Source organism: Hyaena hyaena, unplaced genomic scaffold (assembly GCF_003009895.1).
Source record: "Hyaena hyaena isolate Hyena2069 unplaced genomic scaffold, ASM300989v1 scaffold_8, whole genome shotgun sequence".
NCBI classification, from domain to species: domain Eukaryota; kingdom Metazoa; phylum Chordata; class Mammalia; order Carnivora; family Hyaenidae; genus Hyaena; species Hyaena hyaena.
Window position 1 is genome coordinate 1661727 of NW_024080640.1, and position 17967 is coordinate 1679693.

Below are 17967 nucleotides of genomic sequence, written 5' to 3' on the forward strand. Positions count from 1 at the left end.
TTTTCCAGGGCATCAGGAATTTGGTTCTATCCCCAACAAAGCCAGGGACTAACACACTTAGCTTGTGGAAGGTGCACTAGAATCGGGGTGCTTTTATTTAAGCTAAGGAAAGATTGTTGACAGCTTTAGCATTTTCCCATACTTGAAAGAAATTTAACATTGTCTTCCCCTCCCACCTTACCTCTCCCCTCCCCTCCCCTTTCTTTTCTTTAAGTAGAAATGACTTGGTTAATGCTTAGAAGAATCTATAGGACCTTATTCAATTTAACCCTTTGGGGACATTGAATTAAAAATTGAACAATATTTATTAAAATACAAAAATACACTTTTCTCACATTACAATCAGTGTTCTTTTGTTGGCATTCCCCCCCACCCACCCGTCCCACCCCTTTCAAATCTGAACCCTTTATTTCTTTTTAAAGCTAAAATAATAAATGAAAGAAGTTACAGCATTAAATGGACCAGAATAACAGAGATCTCTGCCTTCCCCGCCCACGCCCACCCTTTCTCCTCCACGACCTCCTGAGGCCGGCCTGGGAGAGGGAAGCCTTCCCCCCATTGTGCCACTTTCCACAGGACTCCTTGCAGAACTCACTTCTTGTCTGCAGTGTATATCAGTTTTGTTTTAACTGTGGATTCACATCTTTTTTGTGAACCATCCTGTTTAGTAAAGGCTTGATTGTACTTCAAGTGAGCCTGTGCCCTTTTTCTCTCTCCACTCCTGTTCTGCCCCCACCCCATCACAACCAGTTGACTTCAGCTGTAATAATCCCTAATGAATCAGCATTTACAATAGTCACCAAATCACAAGCATGAGAAAAGCTTCCACTCCCCCAAGCTCCCCAATCCCAGCCTCTCCTCCTTTTCCACCTTAAAACAAACAAAACCTTTATAAAAAATCATAAAATGCCATCATTGTCTACAATCATTTTGTCAGATAACCAGGAACAACAGGTGGACATGGCACAATGCTAATTTATGGCCTCCTGTGAATACATTCTCTTTGCTTCTGCTCTCCCTTCCCACCCCCCCTCTGTGGCCGCACCCCCTTGGGGGGGGCTCCTCCCCCTCAAGGGAAACCCTGAATAGACACATGCCCTGCAGAGAGTGGGTTAAACCCATCTGCAGGAATCTGGTGCAATGTAAAAGCATTTGACTGAGAGCTACGCCAGCCCCCTTCCTTCTCTGCTCCTTCCTGAGGCTTGCTGTCAGGAGGGGCACACGCATGTCCCAGTGCACAAACCAAGGAGACCTGTGCACATGGACGGATGTAAAGACCGAGCCCCTTTAAGGAGTCTTTTGGATTTTGGTGGTTTTCCTGTTTAAAATACATTTACAGATCTACCTTCCCCTTGGCCTCCAAAGGAAAAAAAAAATTATTGCCTCTCAACATTTTGGCACAGTACAAATTCTCAGTGCTTTTTTCATATTTCTTTTTAAAATAAATTTGCAAAGACAGCTCTCAGCTTAAGAAAGGTGTCTACAGAAATGGGTATTCCTGTGTGCCGTGAAGCATCTTCTAAAAACTGACAGTCTGCCCCCATCCTACCCCTCAGCAGCCCGCACCCCTACCTCTTTAGGGATATTTGTTGTCATTTTAGTTTATCTTAGCAGTTTCAACCTTGTATCAGAAATCCCTTCTGGTATCAAAGCAAGTTGACTTGTGGCTCCTACCCCCACAGCGTTCCCAAGATCCCCACTCCCCCCTTTAAATAGAACTTACAAGTTAGAAAATAGTTTTGTTTTGAATTTTTGTTTTTAAATTTTAATATAATCTGTTTCTTTTTACCAGCCCATAGATTTAATATAGAAGCATATACAAGAAAAAGTCTCTCCCCACTCTGTACAAAAGTTGCTGTCGTGTGTGTGTGTGTGTGTGTGTGTGTGTGTGTGTGTGTGTGTGCATTCTATTGCATTTTATAAGTTTTTGGGGGGAGGGGGAGTCATATTTGAGTTTCCTGTACCTTGTCCTTGGTATGGGTCTGAATTATATAAGGTTCAGAGATTGTGGTGACTGTGGGGTGCAGAGAGTTCCCCAGGCTGTTTTCTGTCCAGTGGGCCCCATGTGCTGGTTTGTAGGTGTTGTAGTTAATATGGTCATGAATTGTGGGCAGCACTACTGCCCCCTCACCTGATACACCGGATGGAGCTGCTGTTGCTGCTGCAGACGCCGCCGCTGGGATGTCTTCATCCACCTGGATAATCTCAACTGTCCGGGCGGCTGTGACTGTACTCCTCTGCTGGTGCCGCTTACGAAGTTTATAGAAGACAATCAACATGGCGGCAGCTAGCAGAGTCACTGCCACAAAGCAGCCAATGATGATCTTGGTGGTCTTCATGACTTCATCCAAGCTGGTCTGCATCTTATCATTGGTGTCTGTCGCAGGTACCTGCTTGGGCACACGGGTGGTCTGAATGAGCACCGTGGTAGAGGTGGTATATGCCGGCTGATAACCAGTGGACGTCGTAGGAACAAGCTTGTACTTGCGCGTTGTATCCTCAGGTGAGATCTCAGTGGTCTCCACTGTGACTGTGGTGAAGAAGCTGTAGTTGGAGGTGTTGAGCTCGGCCGTGCTCACGTTGAGGTAGGCCGACGCGTTGGAGTTGCCTGCCACATTGGTCACCATGCAAGTGTAGACCCCAGTGTCTGAGAGCAGCACGTGGGAAAAGTTCAAGGTGCCGTCGTTGAGGACAGAGATCCTTGGGTGGCGGGAGGCATGGCTAAGCACTGTCCCATTGGGCAGCAGCCACTTCACGGAGGACATTGGGGGAGTCCGACACTTCAGTTCCGCCATCCGACCCTCAGAGATATTGAGATCCCGGGGCGCGTCCATGATGAAGGGGGCAGAGCACTGGAAGGAGGCCTGGTCCACCTCCACCAGGTAGCGGCCACGCATGTGCAGGGGAGCATGGCAGCGGCCACAGCAGGTAGAATTGGTGGGTATGTACTCCCGAAGCCACCAGGCTAGCCACAGAATGTCACAATCGCAGTTCCAAGGATTGTGGTGTAGGTGCAACTCCACAAGGTACCTCAATGGGGTGAAGAGGTCATGGGGCAAAGAAGAGAGGTTGTTGTGGGCCAAGTTGAGTTCCACAAGCGAGGCCAGCCCATCAAAAGCATTCCGCTCAATGAGGCTGACCTGGGAGTTCATGACCCATAGCTTTTTGAGGGAGCTTAGGCCATGGAAGGAGCCAGGCCTGATCTCAGGGAAGTGGTTCCCTGACATCTCCAGCTCCTCCAGCCCCACCAGGGGGGTCAGATTGGGCATATCTTTAATGTTGCACATGCCCAGGTTCAGGTACTTGAGGTTGAAGAGTCCCTCAAAAGCGCCCTCAGAGATGTACTCCAGCTTCTTGAGCTCCCCCAGGTCCAGGCGCATGAGGGAGGGCACCCGGTTGAAGGCATAAGAGGGAATGCTTTCTATGGGGTTGTTGCGGAGCCAGAGCTCCCGCAGCTTGGACAGGTACTCAAAGGCCCCACTGGGGATGACTGTCAGCCAGTTGTCAAACAGCTCCAGGGTGTTGAGGCTGGCCAGGCCGTTGAAGGCCCCCACCTCGATCTGCCGGATGGAGTTCCTGCCCAGCTGCAGGACCTCCAGGTGGTGGAGGTGGCGGAAGGTGTCAGCCTGAATCATCTGGATATTGTTTTCCATGAGGTTGAGGTACCGGGTGTTGGAGGGAATACCCTGGGGGACCTCGGAGAGGCCCCGGCGGGTGCACACCACCTTGCTGAACTGGTTACTGCACGAGCAAACGGATGGGCAGTTCTGGGGCCCGGCGGAGGCGGCAGCTGCGATGGCTGCACACAGAATCCACACTTGCGCCGTGAGGTAGACGACGGGGAGCAGGACGGCATTCCAGGTGTGGTGCACAGTTACCTGCCACAAGAGCTTCATGGTGTGGCACGTTCATAATTCACCATCGCCTGGGATTTTGGCTCGGAAAGGAGAACCAGCCCTACCCCGGCTTAAATGAGCTAGGAGCTCCTCTTTCCATCTGGAGAAGGAGGTGGGGAGGGGGCGATTAGAGAGACGGAGCGGCCCGGGCGGAATACAAGCATGCCCCACTACAGCGTGGCCCCTGGCTCCAGCCCCCCTCAAGGCAAGCCCTCGGAAAGCCGAGACTTTCTCTCCCCCGCGGCAACCATCCCCACCCAGTGAGTCGCTGTCACCTACCTCGGAAGGAAGGAAGGAGGGAATTGGCGTGGTGTCCTTAAGCGTTCTCCACGGATCCCGGCCACGTCGTTGCCATTCTTACTTCTTAGTTTTAATTAACAAAAGGGGGGAAGTGGAGGGGGCGGGGAGGGCAGAGGGGAGGGGAGGGGAGGGGAGGGGAGGGGTGGGGGAGACAAAATGGCTTCTAGTAAATCCGGAGCAGGCTACGGCGAAGCAGCGGAGTTGAGGCGCGCCGGGGAGAGCCGAGGCCCGGCGGGCTATGCAGGTGCATGCCCCCCCCTCAGCCCGAGGAGCGGCGCCACCAGCGCTTCCCTGCTTTGTCCTTGGACCCTGGCACCGGCTCGCACCAGCCGCGGGGGAAGCCGCTTCATCGCCAGAGCGTGCCTCCGGCGCCCCCAGCCCGCTCCCGCGGCTGCCACCCGGCGGGGTTGAGGGGGCGCCCCGAAGCCTCCCAGGCCGCGCTCGCTCGCTCGCTGCTGCGCTGCCCCCTCTCCTTGTGTCGGCGGTTCCGGCCGGAGGCAGCTGATGCAGTCGTTCGCTCGCGGGGCTGCGAGAGTTAAGAGGAGGTGTTCGCGGCTCCTTCGCCCTCCCCAGACACACACCCCCTTCTTTCCTCGCCTCTTCTCTTAAGGGTTAAAAAGACCAAAACTGGGCTTAGTTTCCCAGCCCGCCGTCTGCCGGCGCGAGGAGCAGCAGTCCGTCCAGCCCCCTGAGGGTCAGCGGCGTGGAGGCGGCGCCGGGACCGGGTCCGCTGGACGGAGAAGCTAGCGGCGGCCGGGTCGCGCCCGCACCGCAGGCCCCTTCAGGGAGTCCGGGGGCGGGCGCGGGTCCGGCGGTGGCGGCGGCGGCCGCAGCTCCCGGTGGCGCGCAACCGACCGCCGCCGCCCGCCGCAGCCGGGCCCCCGGCGCGCCGCCGGCTCTGGCTTTGTGCGGAGGGAGCGAGTTCCGGGCTTTGGCTCGCGGCGCCTTCAGTGGCTGCGCCGGCCGCGGACTGCTGCAGCGGCCCGAGCGCTGGCGGCGGCGGTGGCGTGAGCAGCGGGGGTCGCGGCTGCGGGGAACGCTCCGGAGCCCGAGAACATGGTCCGCGCTGGCTAGCGGCGGCGGCGGCGGCAGCAGCGGGGCCCCTGCTCTCGGCGCCCACCGTCTCCTCCTCGCGCCGGGCTCGCGGTGTTGCAGGCAGCAGCCACGCAGACTGCTCTCTCATCCTTTTGTCCTTCAGTCAGAACGTGAATGTACTGCTGACGCATACTGTTCTGGGGAGAAGATTAGCGTGATGCAGTGCTCTTATGTATTAACACCGCTCCCCCTCCGCTGCCTGCCCTCGAGGGGTTAACGCCGGCGCCTTCCAGCGCCGCGCCGCGCAGCCCCGAGCTCCGCGCCTCCGTCCGACTTCCTCCCTCCCTTTCTTCCTTCCTTCCTTCCTCCCTTCCTTCCTCCTTCCTCTCTCTCCCCCACCCCCCTCCCCCCTCCCCGGCGCTTCCTCCCCGCCCCCTTTAGGCGAGGGGAGCGGAGCTGGCGAGCGAGCCGGAGTGAGCGTCAAGTGAGGGGCCGCGCGCAAGTCGCAGGCGTTCGCAGCTATTTTGGTCCAGCCGAGGGAGCCGCCGGGTGGCCGCTGATAGGCTGGAGCGGCGGGGCTGCTGCGGGAGAGACCGCGGTCCGTGCCCCGCCCCGCCCCCGGGCGCCGGGCCCCCTCCGGCTCCGGCCGCGGTGGGCTCCGGGGCCAGGAAGCGGGTGGCGCGGCGGGGCTGCTGCAGTTGGCCGGCCTCCCGCCCGGACCGCGTCATCCTCACCCCCGCCGACTGCTGACGGGGCGCCTGGCCGCGCGGCCCGGGCAGCATACGCGGAGTTCGGAGCTGCACGGTGGGGACGCGGGGGCGGCTGGGGCCTCTTGGAACCAGAAGACCGAGAGCCCGGGCTCCGCGGGCCGCCCGGCGCTGCCGCACAGATGCACATTCGTCCTGCCCCCGCCCTCGCCAATATTCTCACCCCTCCTCGGCTTTAACTTTTAAATGGCAGTGCTCTTAATGAGGGTTGCAGGGAGGGCAGCTGGTGGAAGGAAAGACCGAGCGTGGGGACCCCGGGGAATGACGACCTGGGACGGCACAGCAGCCGGCAAGGAAAGATTGAGGTGAACTCCCAGAAACCAGAGGAGAACCCGCTCGTTCACGGAGCCGCAGCCACCGCTTCTCACTCTTCACAGCCCTGTGTCGCCCTTTCCCTTTCCCAAGCCTTGAGAAAGGAGTGGGCTGGGTCTGAACCCTTCTGCCCGAGGGCTTCACTAGCTCTTCGTGTTGCTGGATCTCCGTGAGAAATGCGTAGCAACCCGCCTCTACTCGTGCTGAAAAGAGACCCTGGGGCATCTGACAGACCAGTGTAGGGGAACAGGACTAGGTCAGCCTTTTCCCACCCCCCGAAAAAGACTGCCCTTTTCTCTGCTTTGTGGGGGTGGAGCCATCTGTGGCTAAGCCTTGGGAAGCCCGTAGAATATGGCATTGGTTTAGTATTGCTTCTTTTCTGGGGCTGCCTCCAGACTCTTCTCCTTGTGCCCCACCCCTCCACCTGGGCAAGCTTGCTTGTTAAGCTCCCATCACCTGTTTGTGGGCTAATCCTGAAGAATGAGGAGGTCCTGGATTTCTCAGCTCTTGAGTTCTATTCTACCACGCCTGTGTCTCCAGATTGTCTGCTACCCAGTACCCTGGACAGGGAATTCTTGAATTCCTGGAAACAATTCTGTTGTAGGAAAGCTGGATTCCCCATTGTTTACCAAGACATTTTGATCATGCATTTGCAGTCAAATAATAACAACTTTAATAGTTAATATGCTGCTAAAATTACATAGTGGCAGAGCCAAGATGTGAACCCTGGCAGAGGGCAGATGTGTAGGAACGTGGGCATGGAAGTGATTCTCCAGTCTGCTCCCAGTGGATGGGAATCTAGGGTTTCACTCATCCACTTCAAAAGTCATTTACTAGGGTGTTTATCTACTGCTGTTGTCTACTATAGTAAGCAAAGAAGCTTGGATGGATATAGACAAAGAGAAGTCTATCTGGATCTTTCCCTGTTCGGTCTCTGTTTATCAAGTGAAGTAATTGCCTCAGTTGTCCCCATTTTACAGATGGAGGGACTGAGCTCGGGTAGACATAACACGTTCAAGGTCATCCATTTGCAAAGCAAAAGGGCCAGCGTTTCAATCCAGTCTTCAACACTGAAATGTCCATTGTGTCTACACTGCAGGGAGTAAATGGCAGAAGCAAAGTTGGGGGAAAGACTGTATAAAAAAGTTCAGTCAAGGCTATATGAGAGAAATAGAACGAAAGGTAGGAGAAGAGGGGCTGAGAAAATCCATCCTTTGTTTTCTCACAATAACTAATCAAGAGAAAGGATGAGAGAAATGGAGGTAGGTCAACCCCAATACTAGGCTTTTTCTGGGCTCTTGAGTGGCTGAGTGGCTCCTTTTGCTTTCTTGACTAAAGCCCCATCTGCACATCATCAGCTTCAAGCAGGGCCTACCACCTTATCGATCCAGAGAATGTAAACCTATCATGACAGGGATCTATGGAGGAGGATCAGAAGCTTACTGGGGGGAGGTTCCTCTCCTAGCCACAGCTGGCATCAAGCTGGTAGCACTCCAGGGAACACCATGGCCAGGGTCTGATAGCACCCTGGGGTGTGGCTGCCCCTACCTCCTCAGGCAAAAGAGGGGCTCTGCCCAGACTGGTTTCCTGCCAGTGTACGCAAACTCAGACCCCATCTGTTCACTCCAGGCACGGCAAATGAAAGGTTATGCCCCCGTACTGTGTAGGTGGATGGAAGGGTGGGCTGCCTTGGATCAAACCAGTACCTAGTAATGAGGTTGTCTCCCAGGAAATATTTGTGAGTGATGGATGAACACGAACATGCCAAGCTTGGTGTCGGAGTTCTAGCCAGGGCTGCTTTGCCCTCTGTAGGCCAGCTGAGCTGTGAGAGCACCGTAGAAGCTGCAGACTAGACTGAGGAGGCTGTGAGGCCATGGCAGCACACCGCCCTCCTGAACTGCGAGTGGCATTGAAACCTCTAATCCTGTAACCGGAGTATCATCTAGCCATCATCCATTGCTCTTCATGGCCCTGGTTCTGACAGCTTCCGTGATTTGGAATGGTGCAACCAAGAACCAAAGAGAAGAGGAATGCTTAAACTTTGAGAGGAAGAGAAGGGAGAAACACTGGGTAAAGAATGTTTCCACTTCTGTTTTCAGAGAGAGACTGGTGTCATGAAGTGATTAGGCAAGGCCCTTGTCAGCAGCTTGGTACCTTCCCCTAAGATTGGGATACTGGAGTCCTGGTCTTTCTGCCACTGACTAGAGAACGTGACAGATCTCAAAACAGCTCTACGCATTGTTTTCTTCATTTTAAGGAAATAGACTAGACTGTTTGTTCCAGCTCTCATAGTCCCTGATTCCCACCTCTTAGATACATACCTCTGTGAAGAAAGTTGATCCATTGGGATGATAGCCAAGTCTTGGAAATGAGCCACAGAGTTGAGGAGAACGCTTCCTTTAGTTTAATGTAGAGCTCCACGTTGCCAGAGCAGAGTAGATCACTTTGTTTTCTCAGCTACTGAAAAGACTCATAGATCACAGAATGTTAAAGATACCTTGGAGATCAGCTGGACTCAACTTCACACTAATATCATTAATGAAGTTCAGAGAAGCTTAGTAACTTACATAAAGTCACATGACTGACTCAGAGTCTGTCATTTCTGAGCTCCATCGCTCAATTAGGATTACAGTATATTGGCATTTAAGCCTGGGGCTTGAAGATATTTCCAAATGCCTGTCTTCTGTGGTCTTATGTGCAGGTGGTATCCCTATAGTTTGTTGGACTGGGACAAAGATGGGTCTTTGATAGAGCCAGTCTGCCATTCTGAGTGACTTTGGAATCCTAATAAGAAGTGAAAGAAATGGTCATCCTGGGGACTGACTCTGAGGACCCAGGACTGCCTCACTCAGTCAGGATAATTGGGCTTCTGGTAAAGCCCAGAGCCAGACTACTCCCCACCGGGACTTGGATCCCTGAGGCATTATCTTGAACAGCCACTAGATGTCCATAATGCCTCCTCATAGGGTTTGCCAGGAGTGAGCAGGCTTCGGCAGGGTACTACCTTGGCCTTCAATAGCCTTTTGGGCCCCTTAAGGTAGGTCCATCGGTGGTAGAAAGATCACATATGCCTTGAAACCCTAGTTTGTGTTTTCAGTACTGCTGGGCTGCCAACCCCACTTCAGCACTTTTTCCATTTTTATACTTCTTATTCTTCCATTTGAGCAAGGAACAGAACAAGAGCAGAGGAGGAAAAGGTATTTAGGAAACTGGAAGAAAGGAAAAGGAAAAAACATAGCATGGAAATCATCCTCCACAAAGGGAAGGAAAGACATCAGTCAATTGGTGAATCAGCAATAACAAATTAGTGTAAGAAACCGGTCTGTATGGAAATAGTGACCTTCCCCTCCCCAAGGCAGTGAACACCTCTTATCGACACACGCCTTCCTGTGTTCGCATCTCTCACTCCCACCCGTGTATGCAAATACCCCTTCAAGGTCAGTAGGTCATTAAGTTTCTGTTTAGTGGATAAAGTCACCATTGCAAAAGTAATGATAATATTTTTCTTGACTGATCCTTTAGCGAAACTGTGGATGTGCCATTATTACCCATAGTCATAACGGAAATGGATTTTATTTCTTGAGCCCAGTGATTTAAGGTGACACAATTCTAGAATTACCTACTCTTTGATGTGCCCTCAGAATCCACTGTTTTTTCCCCTCAGAACTCTGTTCTTCACGGAAGTCAGAAGGAAATGCACAGAAAAGCACTTTTCTCTGCAGGTCCCATCCAGAGCAATTTGCAAACACCTGAGCAGAGAAGAGCAAGCTGCCTGATAAGAGTGGCAGAAAAAGCTGTAAAATAGTAGGGACTTACCCTCTCCAGAGGCCAGCTTCCTGAGGCTTACAATTTCTTTCTGGGCTGCCAGGCCAAAGGGAGAAACCTCCTAACGCCTCCCCCACCCCCACCACCACCATGGCCTCCTCTTTGGGAATAGGTGGTTTGGTGCCCATTTTAGGCACAGTCTCCTGTGTGTTCCAACAGACCAGAGGCCCAGCCAGAAGCCTTAGAAATGTTGACCTATGGCAGGTATTCTGGCTCATGACAGGTGCTTGTGTTCTTTCTCTTTAATTCCCTTTGGATAGCAGGAGCCGTGAGGGTGTTAGCAGCAATATTTCCTTGGGAGTTCATAGGTCCTTGGCACTGTGTTCTCACACATCTAATCCTCACATGTTAGGTGTGGTGGGTGCCATTGTGTTCCCCATTTTGCAGATGAATTTAAGAAGCTTTCTTAGGATCACAGAACTAGTAAGTGGCTATAGTAGTTTCTTGAGGCTGTCATAACAAATTACCACACAATTGCTGGCTTAACATCAGAAATTTATTCTCTCACAGTTCTGGAGGCTAAAATTGCAAAATCTGCAAGGCCATGATCCCTCTAAGGGCCCTAGGGGAGAATCTGTTCCTTGCCACTTCCAGCTTCTGGTGACTGTCTCGTGGCATTCCTGGTGACTGTCATGTGGCATTCCTTGACTTGTAGCTGCATCACTTTGATCTCTGCCGGTGTGGTCTTGTTGACTCCTCCTCTTCTGGCTGTCTATCTCCTCTTTGTGACTTACAAGGACACCTGTCACTGGATTTACAGCCGACCTGGGTAATCCAGGGTGTTCTCCTCACAGGATCCTTAACTTACTCATGTCTGCAAAGACCCTTTTTCCAAATAGGGTAATACTTGCAAGTGTGGGGGTTAGGATGTGGACATCTCTTTCTGAGGCTCATTCAGCTTACTACAGTAACAGAGCCAAGTTTCGATCTCAGATCTGTCTAGTGTCCAAATTCTAAATCGCTGCCATGTGCCGCATAAGAGGAAGAGAAAGGTGGGGGTGCCTGAGTGGCTCAGTCACAGTTGGAGAGATTGAGCCCCACATCAGGCTTGGCTCTGACAGTGAGGGACCTGCTTGGGATTCTGCTCTCTCCCTCCCCTGCTTACATGCGGGCACGCTCTCTCTCTTTCCCCCTCTCTCTCTCAAAATAAGTTTTTTTTTAAAGAGAGGAAGAGAAAGGAAGGGTACATCTGACAATCAGCAGGTGACTCCTCCACATACCTGTGCTCGAGGGGTAGAGGAGCAGCCTGTGATCTGCACAGCCACCGGGAAAGGAGGGAGTCCCCCTCGGGTCAACAGTTAGCACCCAACACATGAGCCAACTGGAGGGGGCAGGCTGACTAGACAAACTTGAGGAGTCTGCATCCCGTAACATTCTTTTTGCTTCTCATGATTCCTTTTCTTGGTAATTTTCTCACACTTTCTTTACATGGCCTCTAGATTTTATCCCAAAGATCTTGGAACTAATTTAAGCATTTACCAATAATGGTGGAAGTGCCTTTTGACATTACTACAAATTTGGTTCAACTATAACTGTCACAGAAATCTTGAGCTTCCTGCTCATTGGAGATTAAGAAACCACATTGGAGTCCAGCAGATACAGACATGGGACTGGGAGCTTTTCAGGTATTGCTGGGAAATACTTTTCAGGTATTGCTGCCGTAAATCTGATCCTTAATCAGGGGTCCGTGCCTGCAGTTAACCTTTCCACAGACAAACGTGCCATGGGTGTATACACTTATCTACATTTTGGTCGCAAGAAGGCCAAAGCAATTCTTTCTCCCAAACTGAATCCTACAAGATATGTTAGGGGTTCGGGGTTGACAGCGGATGTATGTGTGCTTGCGTGTGTGCTAGTGGGCATTGTAGTGATGGTTATGAAAGTATTCTGGAGTTAGAGGCCTGGGTTCAAATCCTGTTCTGCCTCTTGCGTACTGAGTATGGAAGTTACTTCTTTAAGGCTCAGATTCTTCATGTGTAGAGTGGGATTCATAACTATATGTATTGTGTGGTATTATTGGACTAGGAGGAAGTAAGGGAAGACAGTCCTTCTTAGCTCATTGTAACAGCAGCAGCTATTATTTTCTAACATGGAAACTAGTGTAGAAACAAAATATTCTATCCAAAGTCTCTTATTGAGATAATCCTTTTTTTTCTCCCCCTGCCCTCCAGGACTTCTCTGTTCTTGGTATCAAATCTAATTTAGATCTTTTAATTCTACGTTAATGGCAACAAGATGATTTTTATTGTTTTCACCAGTTAGTTTTGGGTTTTGTTTTATTTTGTTTTTACTTTGAGATAGTTTTTTTATTTGCAGGTCAAAAATGGTTCTGGTGTACCCTCTACTCAGTTTCCCCTAATGTAAACATATGACCATAGAACATTTCTTCAGATCTAAGAAATGAACCTATTAAAGGCATAGATTTTTACTCTTGCCTTCTCCAGTATATTCTCCACAGCTGCCTAAGTGATCTTTGTAACATTCTATCAAATTGTTGCCAATTTGCTGAAAGTGCTCCAGTGTCTTCCTTTGGTAATTCAGATAATAACCAAATGGTTTACCATGGACCCCAGGCCCTACCCCATCATTGCCTTGCCGGCACCTCTACCCTCATTTTATCATCTTCCTCATTCCCTATGCTTCAGCTGGACTGCTCTTCTTTCTTCTCTTGGAATAGTCTAAGCTGGTTCTCTCCTTCAGGACATTTGCTCTCCCTCTCCTCCACCTGGAATGTTCTTCCCCTATTCTTCAGGTGATTGACTCCTTCCAGAGCACGTCTCTTCTGAGAGACGTTCCATGACTACCTTATCTAAACTAGTCTTACCACTCACAGTCACATTACTGGTTTTATATTCTTATTTTATTTGCCATTATCTGAAATTATCTTGCTTATGTGTTGGTTCACTTGTTTATTACACATCCCCATGAAAGCAGAGGCCCTTCCCATCTTATACCTCCATCATAGTAGTAAATTATTTCAGAGGAGAGAGGACTGCTCTTTCACCCACGTGAATAAGACCTCAGAGCCCCTTAGTGGTGTGTCAACAGCCCAAGCCCTACTCTATAAATCTTTGAAAAGATAGGTGAAGAATCACCAGTTTTTTGTTTTGTTTTTTATGCCGGGAAAATTAAGGAGGACCCTAGTGACCTTAAGGTCTCTCCAGTCCTCAGCTTTTAGAATTCTTAGCCCCTTGCTGACAGATTTAAGAGTGAGACTTTTGTGGAGTTATAAAGGCTCATGGGTTCTTGGCTGTAGTGGTGTGTGAGGACTGAGCTGAAGAGTGGGTATAGGTGCACAGATACACGTAACTGTGCTCGTGTGCGCAGATGCCTGTCATTTTCAAATTTGCTAAAGTGCATTTTCTCCAAAGGGAGTGGGGGCTCTTGAGCCTGAAATAGGGAACACCAGGACAGTAAGATCAAATGCTTTGAAAGTGGCTGTGCCAACGCTTTTTGCTAATTAAAGAATGTTAGGACAATCACTACTAGCAGCAGTAAAGGGCGCCCCATTACCTCGCTTTATGGAGAGCTGGGTAAATTTAAAGGCAGCTATAAATATCCCACTGAGTGCCTGAGCTACAGCACAGTCGGTAGGCATCCAGCTGGGCAATGAGAGGAGCCCAGAGCTTCTGTCCAGGGTCCTTGTCTCTATTAGCTGTCAGTCCCCAAATTCTGCATGACTAAAGAACAAACAATTCCATCAACAAACTCTTAATTTAAAATGCTCAGGGCGGAGACCAAGCAAACAGCTGTGTGGGGAGTCTTAACTGGGAGCCTCAGCCACCTGGGTCCTTCTCCAGCCTTGTCTTTGAGTTCCTTTCCCTTTTGTCTTGAGGAAACATATTTCTTCATGTCTCCATTTTCCTCAACTATAGGTGTGTCACAGAATTTTTTTTACGGTCCTGTAGCTTTGAGCTGTCCTCCTAGGAATATTCTAGCACCCCTTACAGAGCAGCTCACTGCTCCAGGGGGAAAATTAAAGTTCAGAAAGTGTGAACAAGAGGAGAATATACTTTTTATGCTTACCCTTCGGAATTTCTGACTGAATTAGAGAATTAGGAAGAAAAGCTCAGGTTGGAAGTTTTTTTTGTGATTTTTTTTTTTTTAAATATTTTTATTTATTTCTAGGAGAGAGAGAGAGACAGCGTGAGCAGGGGAGGGTCAGAGAGAGAGGGAGACACAGAATCTGAAACAGGCTCCAGGCTCTGAGCTGGCAGTCAGCACAGAGCCCGACGCGGGGCTCGAACCCACGAACCGCGAGATCATGACCTAAGCGAAAGTCGGACGCTTAACCGACTAAGCCACCCAGGTGCCCCATTTTGTGTTTTAATCTGTTCAGTTTAACGTAAAACCTGTCGTATCGGTTTCAGCCCTTTCTTCTTGAATCTTTCGTATGGTCTCCAAGCCACTCTAGTGATGCCCTCGGTTTGTAGAGCAGCGCCATTTAGGCACTGCCTCCTCTCTGCCCACCTTCTCGATCCCTTTGCGATCCGTTGTTCAGTTTCTTTGCGGACCAGCAGCTGCAGCCATCAAGCTGCCTCACACCACTTGATAATTGTTTGTGGTTTCGTGCTGCCTGTTTCAGCGATGGCTGGAGTTTTCCTAGTTCCGGTTGGTGTGGTCTTGCTGGTTCACCATCCAGTACTTGGCCTGGTAACGTGGGTTCATTGGATCTCACCTAAGGAGCTTCAGAGATAGAACTGGAGGGACCTTAATGGAAATGTGGGCATTTGTCTCTTAGCTGCTGTTGTGACCATCCTCACCCCACCAGATCCCTGGGCAGGATAGGCTCTTGCCCACAGAAGTGGAGGGGAGTGCAGACAGGGAGCACCAGGAGACCAGCCTGGAGCTCACACCCCTGGCTTCCCCATGAGTCATCAAATGACCGATGGAGGGGTTGGCCAACATCCAGGTTCCTGGACGCTGCATCCCTTTCTCATTCTGATGCAAGCTCTCCAGGATTTAGGTCTCCCCAGCCCTCAACCTGCTCTTGATCCATGTTTTCAAATGTAGTCCTGTCTGCCAGTGTCTCCAGTGAGGACCAACCACCTTTATATCTAGAGGAACTGGGGGGTAGGTCACGTGAACTAAAGCTCCGAGCACCTTCCACTCCTCTCACAAGTTTAGAAAGAATTGGAAGTCTTCAGATGCTTGGTCACTTGGTCTGCTCATATTCATATTTTCTCTCTTTCAGTTGTTGTCTCTCTCAGTTCTGGACTGGCCTGAACTGATAGGTAGATTTGTTTGTTTCTACACAAGTGCCACACGTCTCCTTTGAAACTAAAACTTCTTTACACCAGAATATCACCCCCTGGCCTTCAGGTTTTTCCTCGCTACCAGCCAGGAGTGCCAAGCAGTGTGCTCTCAGGAGCCTGTCACGTTGGTCTACTTTAAACTATTTCTCTGAAGGACACAAGACCGAAATAGCTCTGCTGCTGCTGAGGGGTGCTAGGGCTCCCACTTTGGTGGGGCTGCCAGCTTAGGATCTGGAAGCCTCCTGTCATGATATGTGGACACTGGCACCTTGCTGGGCGGAGCCCTCATTCTGTATCACTTGCTTGGTGACTAGGGCCAGTGTGTGTGGCAGTCCACTGAGGCTGCTTGATCTGTATTCAGCACGCAAGCCGTGGTGGGAGAAAAGTCTGTTAGGAGCTCTGCCAGCCAATAACTCTGAAAGGATCCTTTGTGTAAGTGAGCAGTCTCTGGACTGGAGAAGGGTGGCCTGCCCTGCCCCACCCCCACTGGCCTCTGGCCTAGCAACGTGGTGGTGCTTTGGGGCTGGCACCCAGCCCTTGGGATCCCTCCCCAAGAGGAGGCCATCTTGGGGCCCCAGCTACACGGAGCAACTTCATCTTTATCCCTCCTGCCGTGACTTCTGGCAGTCTGCCTCCAGATACCAGTCCATGGTATCCGTTTTAGGCCATGTGGGTACACAGACAGGAAATGAAAGAGAGACGAATATGAAAAGACCACCCAACCAACAAACCGGGGACATTCTAATTCTCTATGGTGGCAACCTCAGATAGACAGATGCAGAGTGTCCAGCATCGTGCTGGACTGGTCCGTCCGTCTCTCAGCCAGCAGGACCCTTTGTTGGCCTGAGCCTTTTCAACTTCCTAACCAATGAAAGCAGTCCTTTCCTCCTCTTTCTGCAAAGGAGCAGGAATGAGACCCTCTGCCCCTGTGTATCTGGCAGCTGCAGGGCAGACCCCTTTATCAACTTGAGACGGGCTCCTCCTCCGATAGGCCAGGCCCGTCTCTGGCCTTCAGCACCACCGTCAGCAACCTTACCCCATTTTCAGTGCCGCTCAAGGAGTTGGCTCCCCGCCAGCTGCTGTCTCCGCCTGATTCTGCCTCTTTAAGAATGTTATTTGTTATTAATGAGTTTTCTAAACACATAACCTTGACTCGCTTGCTTGGTGAACAAGACCATTCTCATTAAATACTGTTTTCTAGGAAGAAGAAGAATTAAGTAAGTATTGAATTTTTCTAAAGCCTTGCGTGTGAGCCTAGAGCACAGTGGCACTGGCAGGCGAGGCAGAGGAGGAGCATCTGTCTTTGACCCCCTCAACATCTCCTTGTTAAGCTGCATCTGAGAGAAGCCAAAATTGGCTGAATTTTGTCTCATGTCGCCCACCTCAGAGATGGCCCTAGTTCTCCCTGCCACCTATTATATATAGGCCCAGCTGGGTTTCTCTGTTAGTGTCTCCGTTGCCAAGGCTGAAACCTTCCTTATATCTCATTTGCCCTAATTGTTTTGAATACATCAATCAAGGGCCCAAGGTCCAACTCTTTGGACAAAAATATGATGAAAAATAGTTGCCCATTTTTTAGTCTATCATAAATTATGTACCTGTACTAAACGTTGGCATTATTCATAAAGAGTGTCCATCAAGTAGGGCAGTGTAACCAGACCAGTACTTTTTGTTTTTAGAAGCATCTAGGAAGGGCTGTGGAGCTGAGAAAGATTGTGTCTGGGGCCAGGAAGCCAGCAGAGTAGCGTGTCCTGCACTGGCCTGTACTTAGCCTCCTCTGAGGACTGTTTAGCCCCCAAAAGGAGCAGGTGTTGCCCCACTCTGGCACTCACCCACACACTCCATGCCATCATGCCTGGGTACTCAAGAAAACCCAGGGAAATCTCCATCCAGCGGGAGGAGCATTTTTCCAAACGCAGCTCCCATCTCCATGCTCTGCTGCTGCACTTGGCCCAGGGGTGCCTGTGGCCTGTGTGTTACTCACACAAGGGCGGTCCCAGAGCTTTGCCGCCCTGACGTGTGGCACAGAGAGATTTATTCAGGCCCCATCCACAAAGGGACAAGGAGGCTTTGGAAGAAATGGACTTTGTAGACACATGCAGCCCTGCCTCTCTCATAGAGCTCTTTGTCCCCCACCCCCACCCCCTGCCTCTGGTCAGGTGAGCAGAAACTCTGAAACCAGTGACATGAAAGCTGGTGACCAAGGAATTTTCTGCGTGGGCCCCGTGTGTATGCAACATGCTTATTTTTAAAAAACTTTCCTTCCTTGCTCTCACCTTACTGAAGTCACTCATTGTTTTTGCCCCAAAAAGGTAATAAAAGCATTTAGAATAAAGAAAGAGGCTTATCTTCCCTCTCTCCTCCCTTACCCCACCTTTTATTCCTTCTCTCAATCCTATTCCCCAGACTTAGAGTTAAGAGAACCGTCAAGAAGGGACAGTGTTGCTCTCATGCTCAGTCCACGTGGAGTAGAAGGAGTGTGTCTGTCTGTGCACTGATGGGTCTCCTTCAGTTAGTGTGTACGTTTGTGTCTGTGGCCTGCTAATGCCATTTGAGTTTCCAAAATCCTTATTTTGC

General features: G+C 50.7%; 2 protein-coding genes across 2 annotated transcripts in view; one reads left to right on the top strand and one right to left on the bottom strand.

Annotated features, from left to right (window-relative positions):
- The window catches only part of SND1 (staphylococcal nuclease and tudor domain containing 1), a 409429-nt gene that overhangs the window by 346294 nt on the left and 45168 nt on the right, over nt 1–17967 (top strand). The window lies entirely within an intron of this gene.
- On the bottom strand, nt 422–4263 carry LRRC4 (leucine rich repeat containing 4). Its single transcript, XM_039243191.1, has 2 exons — nt 4176–4263; nt 422–3996 (listed from the first exon to the last, which is right to left on the bottom strand). Exon 2 carries the CDS (start codon nt 3894–3896, stop codon nt 1944–1946), a length of 1953 nt encoding a protein of 650 aa, XP_039099122.1. The 5' UTR covers nt 3897–3996; nt 4176–4263; the 3' UTR covers nt 422–1943.

Coding starts and splice junctions, on each gene's coding strand:
- LRRC4 (XM_039243191.1), bottom strand. CDS start 3,896: ATGAAGCTCTTGTGGCAGGTAACTGTGCACCACACCTGGAATGCCGTC.